The sequence below is a fragment of the Lampetra fluviatilis genome, chromosome 27 (assembly GCF_964198595.1).
Source record: "Lampetra fluviatilis chromosome 27, kcLamFluv1.1, whole genome shotgun sequence".
Taxonomy (NCBI): domain Eukaryota; kingdom Metazoa; phylum Chordata; class Hyperoartia; order Petromyzontiformes; family Petromyzontidae; genus Lampetra; species Lampetra fluviatilis.
Window position 1 is genome coordinate 2,534,647 of NC_136301.1, and position 17,495 is coordinate 2,552,141.

The following is a 17,495-nucleotide window of genomic DNA, read 5'->3' on the forward strand; positions in this document are numbered from 1 at the left end:
GACTCCTTGTAAAAAAAGGTGTCAGTTTTGTTTCCAGATAAAAGGGTAAAAAAATAATTATCATATTTTTCTACTGGCAAAGGAGGTTCCAATGGAGGTATACGAAACTTAACAGTTTCGTCTCGTTCTGTCGTCATCTTTGTCTCACCTCAATGCCACGGATTGGGGTTTAAATGCACGTGCCCGCCAACAGGGGGAGTGCACAGGTCTTAATACCCACAATTCATAGCGGCTTCTCAACGCGAAACGCCAGATACGCACTCACTTTAGTGAAGTTAAATAAAGGAGCGAAGGGAGTAGATGTATGACTATTTTAATTGAAAATAAACTTTGAGAAGCATTTTCTGTTGCTAATACAATTGCATTGGGTGTCCACGTAAGGGACCCATAGTATACATTGTATTGAGGCTGAGTATAAGTAAAGCCGAGAAGACCTGTAAGCCTTTGATGTGTTTTCGGGTTATACCGAATTGTTATTTTTGGAGGGAAGCGGCCGAAACTCTTGGGTTTGTCGCTTCCTCTATACAGTTTTAAAGAAAGGGTTTTCAATCGATACCGTGCGCGATTTGTATACGAAATCCCGACTGTCGTTGAGGTATGGCTCACGGTTGTAACCACGCACAGAACAGTATTAGTATGACATAGCGTTGTGGTCGCCGAGTGAAATATACGTTGTCGAGCGCAAATGGTTACCGGTACTCTTTAATTTGGGCATACCAATTAAAGCAATGTTGATTTTGAGAAAGACGTTGTTAAGCTGCCAACCTTTTAGAAATAAATACTCATACCTGTCAACCCCTTATCAGTGCCCTAACTTATTACAAATCAATTCAGACCTTATTTGTCACCACGTGCCCTTATAAATTCTCAACGTTCATCCTACAAGGGAGAAACACAAACAAATAAACAAACATTGTGAATTTTTTGTGTCCGTATTGAAACGTATGTACGCCGCATGGACCACTAAGGTTTAAAGCTTTCGTGACCGCAGGGATTCATATTCTTGGTTATGGCGGTAAAGAGACGTAGAAGGGAAATAATAAAATAATGAAAATATTAAACAATAACAATTCTCACGATGTTTCGACTGCAACACAAGCAATAATCATTTTTCACACCTGATGATGATTGCTTGTGTTGCAGACGAAACGTAGTGAGACATTTTTTTGTTTTATATATTTATTATTTTATTATTTCCCTTCTACGTGACTTTACCGAAAGAACCAAGAATAATAAATTCAGTTTTTATTCTTTTATTTTTTTCCCTTCTACGTGACTTTACCGAAAGAACCAAGAATATAAAAAATCACTAAGGGTTTGACGGCTCTGATTGAACCGTGCCTAATCGAATCGCTGCGTGCACGAATCGTCGCACGACAACCCAGCGACGGGAATCGATTCCCTATCCGTTGGGTTCCGGTTACCCCCCCCCCTGCCGCCCCCCCCCCCCTTGGCAACCGTTGCCAGGGGCCCAAGCGGCGGGGGCCTTCGCGCGCGTTGTGAGGCCGCCGGTTAAAAAGGAAAACTTCCATCGGCGTCGTTGTCGTCGTTGTTGTTGTTCAACGAGTTTACAACAAATGTGCAAGTTTAAAACAGCTGGTTGAGAGGAGAAACCTCGTGGGCTTTCGACGCAAGCGTCGTTTGCCGGCTGTGGATCACGAGCAGAGGTGAATGATAACACTAACAAAAAATATATTTTTTTAAAATATCTAAAAATATTTTTTTTTGTTCCTGGGTAGTAAGTGTTATTTTCTAATTGCTTATGCCTCAAAAGTATTGAAAATGGTTATTATCACCCAACAAACTTTGCTTTTGTGACCAGGACAGTGAGCGAAAACGTGGTGTGCGTTTGTGTCATTCCTTCACGTAAAGTCGTGGTCACAAAAGCAAAGTTTGTGGGGAATAAGAGCAATTTTATGTACTTTTGAGGCATAAGGAATTAGAAAATAATACTTACTACCCAGGAACAAACATCGTGTTACCTCGTGTAACAATAATGACGCTAAAAGTCGCGGTGTGGGTTTCATTGAAGGCGTTTGCGCCCGTTAAGTCTGCAATTGTCAATGGCGAGTGAACCAAAGTTAAGCGATTTAATCTTTTTGCAAAAATTAAATACTCACGTATATAAGGAACGACGAGAGCATATTAGCCGTGTGTTAGCGTAAGTACTGCGGTGAGAGATGTTTAAAATACTCTTAGGTTTTTTCGGTAAAGTCACGTAGGTAAAAATAAAAAATGAAAATAAATTGAATATTATTAATTTTTTTACTTTTATTTCTTTACCTACGTGACTTTACCGAAAAAACCTAAGAGTATGAATCCTTGCAGTCACGAAAGATGCAAATCTAGAGTAGATGTTTAAAATGTATAACTTTAAGCAAGTTTGTGCCCACGTGTAATTAATGATGCGTTAGAACGAGTTTTTTTTTATTTTCTTCAAGTTACTATTTTTCTACGTGGATTATGTTTTAATGTTTGTTTAAAATAATGACGTACGATGCGAGATTATATTGTGTATACAGACATAGGTAGTGATATGGCATTCACCCAGCAGTGGATACACAGCGGTTGATAGTAACCGCATTCGAACGTTAACTTTACAATGTGAAACAATTCATAATTATAAACAAGCTTTGATACCGTACTTTTAAAAGTTTACACGATTTATGTTTCAGTGTAAGAAGTTTGTCTTGTCTTCTTGGTTCTTTCGGTAAAGTCACGTAGAAGGGAAGTAATAAAATAATAAAAATAAAACATAATTATTTTATTATGTTTTATTTTTATTAATTTTTGTAATAATTATTTTATTGTTTTATTTTTATTATTTTATTACTTCCCTTCTACGTGACTTTACCGAAAGAACCAAGAAGATGAATCCCTGCAGTCACGAAAGCTTTAAATCGAAATTTAAGTTTGTCTTGTTTTCACACGCAGTTTAGCCGTTTAATTGTTGCGAGTCAATGAAGACTTAGAACGGTTCTACAAACGACAACAAATATCCCTTTTCTACCTACGTGACTTTACCGAAATAACCAAAAACTATGGATTCCTGCAGCCACGAAAACTTCAAATATAGAATGAACAATTAACCCAAAAACACAACAACGCTTGGTCCTGCAATCTCCGTTGTTGTGTGGTGTCGGAAACTGAATGCAGTTTAAGGAGTTAACATGCGCTTGTTGTTATTACAATAAATAATCCAAACACGCCGCCACATGGCGTCCTTAATTCCATTGGCAAACACGGGCCAGCTTTGGCCACATTTGGTGCGGCGTCTGAATTCGCGGACGGAATTCCAGACAGACCCCACTGGCTTACAGTACAGTACTTTATTTTTCATTCACTCTGGTGCCCCTAATTCCTGTAGAGTGACCGTGCTTCGTGACCACGGCATGATACCCACAAGCGAGGGGTTCTATTCGTGCGTGTGGCTAAATGTTCTTGAGATAAATGCCGATGTCTGCCGTGAGCCACGACGAGAGGGTTTTGCTGTTCGTCCTCCGTTGCAGTTTTGGTTGTACGGCCACAATTGTGTGACCGTGGCTTGTCCTTCGTTTTACATCCACGAAGATGTGCCGCATCGGCGTGTTGATGTGCTGCTGCGGTTGATGTCTTCGAGGAATGTCAAAGCCGGGAGATGCGATGTTAACACTGACCGAGCCAATGTTAAACAGTCCAGCGTGTTGACCAGGCAATTGTTAAACCGATATCACGAGTTTCGTCGAGTCGTCTGGTTGCCCGCAGTTGATGAAGCCAGCAAGCTCACCAAGCCAATAGCAGCCTTGTTAGCCAACACATAACGGACTCAACTCAGTCAGGGTTGACCCAAGGTAGCGAGTTGACGACGTTGATTATTGGGCGTTGACCAATGTAAAATGCGTTGACCAAGTGATGAGTGGACTTGGGTAATTAATCAACCTAGCGAACTGGTCAAGCGGAGTTGACCAACGCAGACTTGACCAATTATATGAGTTGACCAGGCTAGAAAGTTGACCCATCTAGGAATTGACTGTTGTTTATTAATCAGCATACAGAAACTTGTCTGCGTTCATGAGCAAAAACCATCCCACTCAGCTACCTAAGTAAGCAGTCGCTCTGTGTGGTTTTAAAACTCTGGCTGCAGACGCCAACAAAGCCGCTGGGAGACAGCCACGCTGGGTCCTCTCAGCGTTTTGTTTTAAATTCCTGTTTCGTTTGGCTTGTTGCGTGGAATGTTAAAACCACCGGGAGGCGCGTAACGGGTTCCCAATCATGGCCAGGGGTACAGTGTTCTGGACCACAGGCTATGGATCAGACTCCATAAAGTTTTGCTCATCGCACAATTCTTGAGTTGTATTAATTGTCAACAAAGTTATGATAAATTATTAGTCATGAGTATTTTCAGTCGTGGTCTACCATCGATTTTCTAAGTTTACGGTTAGAGTTAACGGTTGTATCGTCTTGTAATGACCAGAGTTAGCAACTTATTCCTTTTATATAATCTAAAAGTGGATTACCAAGAAGAAGAATAACGCGATAGGTGAGTGAGATCGCATGTTCATGCATGTTTGTAGTGGCTACTAAAAGTTGGGATGTGTTGTACGAGATGCAGAGTTTGATAAAAGAATGTTTTGAGAGATGAAAAAAAAAGCTTCAGTACAGTCTACATTGTAACAAAAATGCAAAAGCTGGACGTTTCAGTTTAGCATTCAGGCAGCTGGGAATGCCTCCCTTTAGTTAAAAGCATGTGGAAGATAAAAGTTAATGTTTATACATGGGGAGGGGGTGTGTAAATGACAAAGTCACAGTGGACATTCTTAGCACAAATGTCCATTATCAGCCCTGAGCCTGTGGTTGGAAATTCCACGTATGCATGGCGGGTGCCAAGTCTGTGCAGTTGACTTTGTGCAAAGCAACACTTGTATGCACGATTGGGGGGACGTGGGCTGAGTCAGGCCTGACTGGGATTTGAACTTATAACTTTTGTACCGCGAGTCCTGAACACTGCAATATGTATTGCTAACAGATAATTTGTCTGATTATTGATACATTTTTACTCACACTTTTACCCTCTGTAACTTTTTCATGCTATAAATTCGAAATATTAAATTCATCTTAATTTGAAGCTTTCGTGACTGCAGGAATCCATACTCTTTGGTTCTTTTGGTAAAGTCACGTAGGTATAAAATTAAATAAATGACGACGTTTCGGGCGCAATACAAGCGTCCGTCATCAGGTTTTATGCCAAGTCTCCCACGCAAATGAGCTTCAATGTTTCAGTGCTATCATCTGGTTCTAAACAATGTCAAATACATGTTATATATATATATTTCCCAATTACATTGCAGCATCCCACTGGTCAGCTCATCTACAAACCCCCATAAAAGCTGACCCATCTTTCTCAGCCACAAGGGGAAAGCCACCCCATCAACTTCGTCTTGGCCGCTTGGCCATGCAGCCTCTTGCCCATCTTGTGGTCGGTCATTCAATGCCAGATGGTCGGTTCATACAAAGGGGGGCATACCTTTAAGGTCACATGCCAACTATGCACCAGTGATCTGGCAAAATGAAGTGATTGCTGCTGCTGTTAATCCTGCTGTTACGGCTGCTATTGATCATATAGCTGCTGCTATGCAGATACCCAGATAGACATCCAGCCTGTCACTCAACTGGCCGAACAGCTGTTGACAACGTTGCTACCCATTCACCTGGCAATGTAGCCACATCCAGCCTCCCCCACCCTTCCACCCCTGTCCTGGCCACCCATCAACCAGAACAAGTGGTCACCCAGCCTCCTAGCCACCCTTACCCACCCAGAGCAGAGCGTCCTGGGCGTGTACAGTGAATGGTTGGACGTGTGCAGGAGCGTGGGTGACTCGGTTATAAAAATGCAGTTGCCTCACAACGGAGTCAAGCTACGGGTGGTGGGGGGTGTTTCGTTACCGAGGCAACAGGGGGGGCTGCATTAGTAACCGCGATGCAGCTCACGGACTCCTTACACAGCAGCGTTACGGGGTGGGTTCTGTGAAGACGGCAAGGGCCCTATTCCAATTTCTTATTGTTGCTGTTGTTTGAATGCTAGGGTTAATTTGTGTGTGCGTGCTGGAGGCTTGAATCGAACTGATCGTTTTTGGTCATTAAGGAGATTTGCATTGCATTTGTGAGATTGGCGGCTTTATCACGGATTAAATGTGTTTAGCTGTAAATCGTGCATTCTGGCACCCGCTGTATATTATTTGCACCGTTGTTTTACTGTAACATGTTTAATAGAGAATAAGCATATATATATTACGCGACAGATGTATAAACGTGGAAACGGTGACAGTGGGAGATATGTGTGGCTTATTTGAATGTGTTTGACTGTGGTGGAGGTAATGTAATGGGTGTTATGTCGGTTGGTGGTGCTGGTGATGTGGTTATATGCAGGTGTAGGTAGGTGCTGGTGATGCCAGGACAAGCGGATTTGCCCATGATGGGCGGCTCTTTCAATCCAGGGGCCTTCGCGGGCCCTGCCGCCTACACGCCCGTGCTCATGCCTTTCAAGGTACCCGTCACAGCCGTGTGTACGCTTGTATGTGTGCGAGAGAGAGAGAGATTAATCGTATGTCTAAAACAGTAATTTCTCATTTAATGCCTTAGATGCACTACTGGGAAACGCCTCTTTAAGCGAGAATGATTTAAGCGCTGAATTAATGAATTCACATTACAGGGCACAAATAAATAAAGCAATGCAAATTTGCATCTCATTTGCACTATACAATCAGCCTGCAGTCATCCCACAGCGGGACAAATAACCGACATGAGGGTACACCTCGTACTTTATAATTCCGTGCATATGCCCAGAATTCCCATACCGCTCAGCCACGCAGCTCAAGAAAGTTGTTTGTCGTCGACCACTCAGAAAGCGCGTTATAACGGTGCGCGTTCCACGTTATGATGGGCGCGTACTGTGTTGTGCGCGAAAAGTGTTCCCAAACAGAGGAACTGTGTTGTTGTGAAAACGCGTTGTTGTGAAAACGCGTCTAGCGAGGACTTATGTTCAAGACATAGGGAGAGATTATGTTTTGATTTAAAGCTTTCGTGACTGCAGGGATTCATCGTCTTGGTTCTTTCGGTAAGTCACGTAGAAGGGAAGTAATAAAATAATAAACATAATAAAATAATTCTCACGACGTTTCGGCCACAACGCAAGCAGCCGTTCTCACCTGAGGACGGCTGCTTGCGTTGTGGCCGAAACGTCGTGAAAATGATTTTATTATGTTTTATTTTTATTATTTTATTACTTCCCTTCTATGTGACTTTACCGAAAGAACCAAGAAGAAGGAGAGATTATGTTGATAAGCCTTTGGTCAAATTACCCGGAATGCGCCCCATCTCGTCAGACCTCGGGAGGTAAGCAGAGTTGAGTCTGGATAACGCTTGGATGGGTGACCACCACGAACTAACAGGTTGGTTCTATCTTAATTTTAGAACTTTCGTGACTGCAGGAATTATTATTTGTTTCTTTCGGTTAAGTCACGTCTAAAGATAAAATAATAAATTAAATTAAATAGAATACGACGTTTCGATTGCAACACAAGCAATCGTCATCAGGTATAATGAAATACTCTATTATGAAATATTCTATTATTTAATTTAATTTATTATTTTATCTTTAGACGTGACTTAACCGAAAGAAACAAATAATAACAGGTTGGTATAAGCTGTGCGGCTACATGGAGGGCACAATAGGACAGTGCTGTAAAGTACATTGTTATATTGTACTTCTATGCTACCAGGTCTGTTTTTCACCTTGACCAACCCGCATTGACCAGCGTGGTGAAGTATGGTCAAATAACCCCCACGGCCTACAGGGCGTGATGAGGGCCTTGTCCAGCAGTGGATTGCCGAAAGAGCTGTGTGTTGATTTATATTTGTATCGAGAAAAGAAGAAGTTGCGATACAATTATTGGCTCTTAATTAATCTGCACTGTGTTGAGTGTTGTGCCTTTTCGCGTTTGGTTTGCACTCCCAAAGTTATGTATGTGCTTTGGCAATGTGCATTGTGCAGTGCACGACATATGCTCTGTGTCGTAAGCTGTGCATCTCATGTTGCGTACCATCGTCATGTGCCACGCGGAGTGTGCTGTGCGTCATGCGGTGTTCTTCATGTTATCTAAAGAACAACTTGTCGTAGCTTTTAAATGATCAAAACTGCAGTTCTTTTGGTTCATCAATTCATTATTTTAAATTAAAATCCACCGTACAAGGTACCATTTGGTGGAGACTATAAAAAGAGGGTGCCCAATGAAGACTTGGATTAATAACATTGTAGAATGGATGGGCTTAACCACAATCAGCTGATTTAAAACTAAAAACTTTTTTTATTAAGGCCCCAGTGAGCCATACAGCTCTTTTTCAGAAGCGACCTGGCCACAGATGATAGCTCAACGAAGTGGCTGATCACGTGGAAAGATAGAGGGTGATCATAACCAGAGCTGCCAGTTTAATTGCATTGTTTTTGTGCTTTGCTGTACCTCAAGTTCCGTGAGCGCAGGGAGCCTGTGGACTGGCGGCGTCTGGGCGCGGTGGACGTGGAGCGCGTGGCTCGCGAGGTCGACGTCGCCACGCTACAGGCAACTGACGCAGCCTCCTCCAATTCCCTCCACTCACACACACTGCAGCCATCTTCTGCCTGTCGTAGCCTTCAGCAGCTACACGGCGTGTAGCCTTTATCAAAATCAACCGGAGTGTACTCGGTCCGGTTGATTTTGTTAAGCTCAGCTGGATTTGAGCCTGATGACTGACATGTGTAAAACATGTGTTTTCTGTTTCTGCATAGGGCAGTGCAGCATAGGGTAGTGCAGTAAAATCCAGTTTTGTAATGTACTATGCTCCAATGCATATGTTCACCATCTTCACCAACCCTCTGATGTGCACACTGATTGGAGATCCCTCCTCATGGCTTTTCCCACTGATAATTACTTCAATCTGTTGAAGTCCAAGATTTAGACTTTCCTTTTTTCCTAATTAGACTTTTTTTTTCATCTTGACTGTCACATGCTATGCTGCATTTAAGTTTTTAGCTTCCTACCCTCCTTTTTCCAGGCTCGATGTTTTGACATGGGAATTTTGAGCTTTTTTTGCTGCATGCTGACCTGAGAAAAGAGGGCTCTTTGCAAAAATTCAAACACATTTGACCCTGACAGCTGTCCATTGGCATCCCTTCCGCTAATTACTTGCGAAAACAAACGCGCGTCGTAAAGCATTACATAATCCACGCTATGTTTTATTGTTTTCTCAACTAGTTTTGAGTTGCTTCTTTCCCTAATCTCCCCGGCGGCGGTGCGTGCTTTCCCCACTCACAGGAGTACATCACGACAGTGACGTACTGCGATGTGACCAGCGAGCGCTGCGCGCGCTGCCAGACGCCCGCCGACCCGCTGCTCGTGAAGCTGCTACGGTTGGCCCAGCTCACGGTCGAGTACCTGGTGCACACGCAGGGCTGCCTGGGCGCTGGCGCGCACGCCGCGCACACACGCACGCAGGTAAACGGCTCGACTTCGGTGCACGGGCAGTGCAGCACTGGCGTCTGTAGCAGGGAGCACTTGATAGGAAGAAAATCACCTGCACAAAAAAGAAATGGCTCTTATCTTGCACGTACCAGCAGAGATGAATTGCATCCAGGTTACTGACCAGCAAATTTTTTTTTTCTTGCACTCAGCACACCACCGATAAGCACGGTTGGCTACGTACGGTGCGAAAGAAGTTCAACATACATTCATGTTAGTCACGTGCTTACTCCAGTCTACCAGCGACCCGGAATATATTGAGAGATTAAACTTTGTATACCAGGCATATAACCATGCATCGTTTCATCAATTAAAATAGCTTATTGTACTCATATATAATACATTAATTAGTTTTTAAGTATATTATTCATGTGAATCATATGCGGATGTAATTATATGCAGCTGTGGGGCTGTGGTACATGGCGATCAGCGGGGGATGGTGCAGCAACATTCTTTGTTCTACTGTACTTCTGTGCCCCCACATTTATGCTCACTGCCTTCATCAACGTGCACTGTCCAGAGTAGTGAAGTATGGTCAATAACCCCCCACTACCCGCATAGCATGGCAAGTCCCCTACCCAACAGTGAGTTTACCAAAGGGTTGAGCACATCTATGTGTTTGTATTGTTTCTTTATTTTATTATGTCTCATTTGTAGAGTGTTCATTCAATTCGACTGATTGATTGAACCACACTACCAACATATGATACATTATATGGGTTTTATCTTCGTTTAATTAACAAAATAATGGAAAATTATACTTTAAGTTCATTGTACAACTGACCACAGGGACTTGCACTAACTGGGAATCAATGTACATGGAACCCTAAACACATTGGACCTTGGAGACGTCGAATGAAGTATACATGGGATCTTGGGGCACAGAATCTGACATAAAGCGCACACGCGAACAAGTTGCACAGGATTCAGGGCACACCCAATGTGTGAGTCTCGGTGAAACCCAGCAAACTACGACACGCAAAGACACAAGAGACAAAGGATATGGAAAACATGGGATCCAGGACACAGATCGAAGACATGCAGAACCTGAGACGCAAGGAACACACTGTATTCAGGACATGTGGGGTCTAAGACATAGTGCCTGGGTGCACACAATACCTGGGATGAATTGAACTTAGAAAAGATAGTACTCTAAACACAAGTGACTGAGAAGATATGGAACCCAAGATGCATGCAGGAAAATAGAGTAGGGGAGGGGGGCAGGCTGGGCAGGATAAAATGGCCAAAATGGCTGCGTGGGTCCTAATTTTTTTGTCCGTGACTCCAAAAGCCTTTTAATCAGACCTGGGAAACACCTGATGTGGGACACACATCCTGCATATCTAGGTCAGGGACACATGGCAACCAGGACGCGAGGCGACACGACTTAACGCGTGGCTTAATTGCTCACGAAAAGCACTTTCTTTTCTGACAGCCTGTAAGGCTAAACTGAGGAAACGTTTTCTTTTGTGGGCACGCACGCACGCAGGGTCTAGCGGCGGAGCTGGGCCGTGCCCGAGCCGAAGCGGAACGCCTTGCGGAGGAGCTCAAGGCCGCGCGCGACGAGTGTCGCCGCAGGAAGAAGTTGGTGGCGGCGTTGCAACTCATGCTGCAGGCCAACGCCAACCACTACCACAAGGTGCCCACCGCCATGCAGGCGCTCGCCCCAACCCACTGTGTCGCCCGTCACTTGGACTCGGTTGCCCAACTGACCCGGGCGTCCCGGTTACTGGGGTCACCGTAATATGGCGATACAGCGAATTAAGGTCCGCGATAATCATATCGTCCATTTTGCCGAGTGTTGTTGCGTTTTGATAATGGTTGGTCATCACGTTTTTTGTAAAAATTATATTTGCTGTTTTTTTTTTAAAGCAACCACGTGATTGTTCATTGTGATGCTTTTAAAATAGAGCAAAGCACAACGATAATAGAATAAAAATGCCCCGTGCAGTAATAAAGGTATAGAAATCTGATATTGCAATGATCATCATATTGTAAAAACTGATGCAGGGTTTGTGTGGAACAAACGAATAAGAGGTTTGTAGGGGTCAACAATAAGGGGTCTGTGAAAGGCAGAGTGGGTTGCCATTCGGACTCTGAAAGATCATGAGAGTTTTTGTCTGCACTTCTGCCCATCTGAACTTCCTCCACTGGTTTGACAACAAACATCAGTATGGCCTGTATGTAGATTTCTATAAAAAATATAATGCCATTCTGTCTCATAGAGGTCCAAAGCATGGTCGTATACAGGTCAACGATCTCTAATCTACATAGGCTGATGCTTAACAACATATGCACCCCGTAGTTATCCAGGATTTCATTAAAAGTTCTGTATTCCAGGCATGTGTTAGCATAACCAGGATTAGAATATTGTACAGACTGCTAACGCTTCATCGTTATCATCATTAGCCATGAATCAATCCTCTAATGTGGGAAGACCTCTCCAAGCCGTCGTCATTCTATCATGATCCTTTGGTGTAACATTTCAGGGGTGCCATGGTAGAGATGTTAACGACCTCACCTGGTATATAGGAGGTCGTGGGTTTGATCCTGACCCTGGTGCCTGTATATTTGGAGTTTGCTTTTTGGTTCTTTTGGTAAAGTCACGTAGAAAGAAGAATCAAATACGTCACTTTACCGAAAGAACCAAAAAGTAATTCCTGCAGTCACGAAAGCCCCAAATCACATTTGGAGTTTGCTTGTGGTCACGTTCATTTTTCTCTGGGTCCTCCCGGTTTTTCTCTCCATATTTAAAAACTTGCGTATAAAGTATTTGGCTGCTATAGATTTCCACATGATAAGCCACTTCCTTGGGTTATCATTTGTGGCCAGGTCGCTTGTGCAAAAGAGTTATATAGCTCAGTGGGCTTTACCTGGTAAGAGAAACAAAGTTTAGTTTAATCGTTTTTAGTTTTCATATCGCACCAGCACACGAGCTGATATTTCATCAATTCTAGATTTGAAGATTTCGTGACTGCAAGGATTCATACTCTTAGTTCTTTCGGTAAAGTCACGTAGGTAAAAAATGAAATTAAAATTAATAAAAATAAAATAATAAAATCACGACGTTTCGGAGGCAAAACAAGTCTCCGTCATCAGGTGGGACCGTCACAGCCACTTGATGCAGCAAATCTGGCTGTGACGGTCCCACCTGATGACGGAGACTTGTGTTGCCTCCGAAACGTCGTGATTTTATTGTTTTATTTTTATTAATTTTAATTTCATTTTTTACCTACGTGACTTTACCGAAAGAACTAAGAGTATGATATTTCATCACTCAATCTCCGCCTTCTGGGTGTGTTCCCATCTTTGGCTTCCACTCCATAATTATTCTCGACGACCAGCCATTATCCCTTCTGGCAACATTTTCTACCGAAGCTCACATTTCAAGTCGAATAGTGCACAAATACGCATGGAAAAGTGTATGCTTGGAACTACATTGAGAGATAGAAAGTGGAACATGTAAATTAGAGAGCATAAGCAAATTAGATATATCATATTTCTAAAGCTTATATAGACATATATGGAAGTGAATGTTAAACTCTTTAATAAATAATTTATGATATTTCATATGTTAATAATTTTGATACTGTGGTATCTAAGACATAGTACCTGGGGCACACAATACCTGGGATGAATTGAACTTAGAAAAGATAGTATTCTAAGCACAAGTGACTGAGAAGATATAGTACATGGAATTAATTTCAGTGACATCAGATTGATCAGTTTCATGAATTTTCACCCCCTGGTGCCACGAACATAAGTCTCAGCCACCAGATGGGTCCATGTAGAGCTTTGCCCCTAGGGTAGGTACGCATGAATGCACGGGCGCATAAGGCCATGCACTCGTAAGATTAAAGCGGAAGCAATTGCCTTTTTCATGGTTGATTAAAAAAAACCGTCGTGTTTTAACGCCGAACCTCGCTGCCCCGCCGCACACGATCACGTCAAAAGCGAGTGAGCGTGTGCAGCCATGCGACGCAGTGCACGCATGGAAGAGAAGCCGTCTTCAGACTCCTTACACCAAGGGTGGGAAACCTTTCCATTGCTGAGGGCTGTATACGTAACGGTAAAGGTGTAGCCCCACAATTACCTGTTCACGCCACTGCTGACGGAAAGGCCTCTAGTAAAGGGCGATCTAGAGAAACCCTCTACCAGTAATTTTGGCCTACCATTCCATGCTGGCCTGATGTCTTGAAAAGAGGTAGGAGTACCCGCACTTTACCCTACCACTTGCTGATCGACTAACTGTGGAGTATTAATTATACTGTTGGGTGGACATAGGAGGGAGAATTTATGAACAGTGCCAATTGTTTCAACTGCTGCGCTGGGAGAACGAAGCAGCGACTAGATTGAAAGTCCAGGGTTCTAACTCTTAGAACACATCAGCATTCTGAGGGCTGAAGAGGGCTTACAAATACTTTTGGTGGGCCATGCATTTGATCACACTCGGACTCTATTGCATTGATTGTGTGCTCAGAACTACTTGAAAGAGAGAAGGTGACTGAACACACTAAACGTAGAAACACAATGTTGCCAAGTCGAAAATATATTCCTCTCTAGTACCTGAGTAGTGCAGCCGAGATGCTTCCAATGATGCATTAATGTTATTGGTGCACCATTCCAAAGTGGTAAGGCTCATGCGACCCGAGGTCGCATGATATAAAGTCATAAGTTCCTCATCTTTGTATTACACAATGTGACTGCCCACGTTGGAGGCATGGCTGTGCTGAGAACGCCACTGACCTTTAAAGGCCTCTCTCCCCGGGGCGGATAATGTCTGTCCGTGGACTGCGGAGCAGGTTTTCTGTGATACGGTTAACGCTACGTGACAATACAATTTACATGCAAGTCCCTCTTTGAGATCTGGAAAGCTTAACTGACATTCATTCAGAATGCGAGTTCAAATCCTTGTCTGGGGTTGTCCCTCTAGGTTCGATAAAACAAGTGCCCCTCTGTGGTAAGTCAGTAGTGGTTGTCCTACTGAGAGACTGGTCCACTCCATAGGAATGTGGAATTTCCACCACAGATTCATGGTCCCCAACAGATTAGCTCCACTTGACGCAGTTATCTGGCTTGACCACCTGAATGTGAAATTGTAGTTGTTGTTCTGCATCGACATTAGCCATACGAAAGAAGAATGCTCCTTTTAACATGGAGACACATGAACTTAATTATTTGGGAGAGCCTTACTGAGTATCCGATCACTGAGTTCCCACTCAACCACTCGAATACTGTGCCTACCTTAAGAGGTGCTTGCTAACAGCATCTATAATTCATCTCACCAGGGCTCCTTGTGTGTGCCTGTATTTATGCGTGTATGCAGTGCCAGTTCTGTGATAAGGCCTTCATGAACTATGCCTACCTTCAGAACCACGTGGAGCGCAGACATCAGGAGGTCACAGAAGGAGGTACCTGGACACATACACACACAGAAAGACCTGAAGCAAAAGAATAAGACGTAATTTAGCCCTGCAGACCATATGAACAAATGCTGTTTGTGAACACCTATGAAGGTCTGCACATCACATGAGAGGATTTTATGGCCGGAATCACGCCCAGTTGCCTTTTGTTTCCCCAGTGCTGATGTTTACACACCACGCTCATTTAAGGCTGAGTTGACCTAGGGGAGGCCTAGGGCCGGCTCAGATATCACTCACCACTGATGTTAGCCATGGCTGGGAATCAAACAAAGGTCGTCAAGTTTGTAATACAGTGCACAGACCACCTAACCACCACTAATCCAACCCTATGAAAACAAAGACCCCCCACATATCCTTAATAGACCTTTGGGGCAAGTGCTGTTAGCGAGCATCTATGAAGGCCAGCACGGCACACGAGGGGATGGGTGACCAGCACCATGCCTGGCCACCTTTGTCTCCATAATGGCTACCTTTTCCAACACACACACAGACACACAACTGGAGAGCCAACCGTTGTATAATACGGCACCACATGCTGTAACGCAAAAGTGGTAGCGCGTCCGTCCGTCCATCTGTCATTGTGCGCGCGTGTTTGCAGAGCGCCAGAAGAAGCGTCGGGTGGAGAAGCTGGAGGAGGAGCTGGAGGGACTGAGAGATGAGCTGAAGCACACGCAGGGCGACCTGCAAAACGAGAGGCAGGCGCAAGCCTTGTTAAGCCAAAAGGTACGAGAGGAAAGACAGATTTCTTTCATATACCATTTAACAGACCTTCACTCATGCTCCTCTTGCTGCCTTCCATTGCCTGGAACTCTCTTTCCCCAGCCATCTGTGCTGTCAACTCCCTGCTCCTGTTCAAGTCTGGGTTCAAGACCTTTTTTTTCTTCTGCCTCTCTGTATAAAATAAATGTGCCCACTGTCGATGTGCAGTGTCTGGAGATGCAGTCGCGATTCGATGCTGCATGCGTCCAAATTGTATATTATAAGTGCCGATAAAATTCCTCGCTAAATAAATAACAATATACAGTCTTTTTTCAATCCATGCTGGGTGAAGGCATCTTCACGCCATGTCTGTCATGCTTCACCACACTGGTCAGTGCAGGTTTTTGAGCACGGTGATTGGCAGCCAGAGTCCGATTCTAAGCATAAGATAACACCAGTAGTGAGTGATACCTGACAAAGTCCTGGAGCCCCTCTTCCTCACCGCTTTCACCAACGCAAAAATTAACACATTTGGCACTTTTTATTCCCACAGTTCAAAGACAAAGATCTCCCCTATATAGCCTTAACAGACTGTTGGGGTAAGTGCTGTTAGCGAGCACCTATGCCTGGCCGCCTTCGTTTACCTAGTGCCAAGGTTACATACCATGCCAGGTACTCAGTGAGGATGAGTCGACCTTGGGGAGATGCAGGACAAGTTCAGATATTTGTCACTGGTGTTGGCCGTGAACGGGAAACGAATTCAGCTGCACTGCCGTTCCTCACGCACGCATGCACACTTGCGCGGGCACGCTCACGCTGACAAGATGACGCGTGCGTACGTGCTTGCGTCCCACAGGAGCAGGAGGCGCATCGCGAGCGTGAGAGAGACGTGCGAGAGTGGCAGGAGCGCGAGCGCAAGGCCGTGCACGGGGAGGTGCAGCGCACGCGCGAGGACCTGCAGCGTGAGATCAGCGTCCTCAGCGAGCAAAATGTGGCCCTAGAGATGGTGAGCAACAGTGCTGGGCAACATGAGCAACAATAGGACATCAATATCAATGAACAGCTCCTGTGTATACGGCCTCGATGGTATCGCGTTATAGGTCATGGTGATACATTTTCTACAACCCACAACGGCCGATGCTGCCGAATCACTTATCTTCAGCTGTGTCATAGGTGGTCGATCCTGGTTAAAAAGTGAAAAAAATGTACCCCTGACCCTCTCAACATAATTTAAGTTTGTGTGTGTGGAGCTATGAGCTACTCAGTTGTTGGGCATTTATGATGTCGGTAACCTACGCCGATGCGTACCACTGCTGTCTGATGAAGAGCGCTGCTGGCTTCGGCTGAGTGGGTGGCCGATGTCGGGGTCATTTGAACATTGAGGCCATACAAGGCGATGACGACGTGGTTGAATAAAACCTCGGCCAATGTATCGCAGCTCTAGTGAGCACTCACTGCCGAACGTGCACGCGCAAACACGCTCGCGCAAGCGCACACGACGTGAGTGGCACTGTTTTTTACAAGTATACGCGCAACCCTTTATATCGATCAACTAATGTGGCGTAACATAATTGGCAGGGGCCTTGGGGGGAGGAATGAGATGGGCACCCCCCAAACTGTCCAGTCTCTGCCCCTCTTTGTAGCCCAGCACGTGGTTCCCAGGGGGAATTGCATCGCTTACACACTCCATATTTTTGGGTGTTTTCGCATGTGCAGCGTGTGCAGGAAATGGGGAAAAGCCGCACAGAGGATGATATGGAGAAGCAGAACAACAGCTTAATGGCCCTGAAGGAGCAGCTGCGCAAGCAGGCAAGTACTTGTGCATGTCTAGCTCTTTCGTCAG

The 17,495-nt window shown here is 44.4% G+C and overlaps 1 protein-coding gene across 6 annotated transcripts in view; it reads left to right on the top strand.

Moving 5' to 3' along the window:
* The first annotated feature begins 1,484 nt into the window (after positions 1–1,484).
* Positions 1,485–17,495, top strand: part of DZIP1L (DAZ interacting zinc finger protein 1 like) — a 35,444-nt gene continuing 19,433 nt past the window's right edge. For 5 of the 6 annotated variants that reach the window (XM_078869037.1, XM_078869040.1, XM_078869041.1 and 2 more), the window contains exons 1-9: positions 1,485–1,667; positions 6,406–6,523; positions 8,502–8,594; positions 9,327–9,506; positions 11,020–11,169; positions 14,857–14,941; positions 15,552–15,676; positions 16,509–16,658; positions 17,369–17,461. In XM_078869037.1, the coding sequence (XP_078725163.1) occupies positions 6,425–6,523; positions 8,502–8,594; positions 9,327–9,506; positions 11,020–11,169; positions 14,857–14,941; positions 15,552–15,676; positions 16,509–16,658; positions 17,369–17,461 (975 nt within the window). In that variant the 5' untranslated portion in view covers positions 1,485–1,667; positions 6,406–6,424. Of the gene's footprint in view, positions 1,668–5,994; positions 6,013–6,405; positions 6,524–8,501; positions 8,595–9,326; positions 9,507–11,019; positions 11,170–14,856; positions 14,942–15,551; positions 15,677–16,508; positions 16,659–17,368; positions 17,462–17,495 lie in introns of those variants that run through there. The other variant, XM_078869038.1, reaches the window with a different exon arrangement.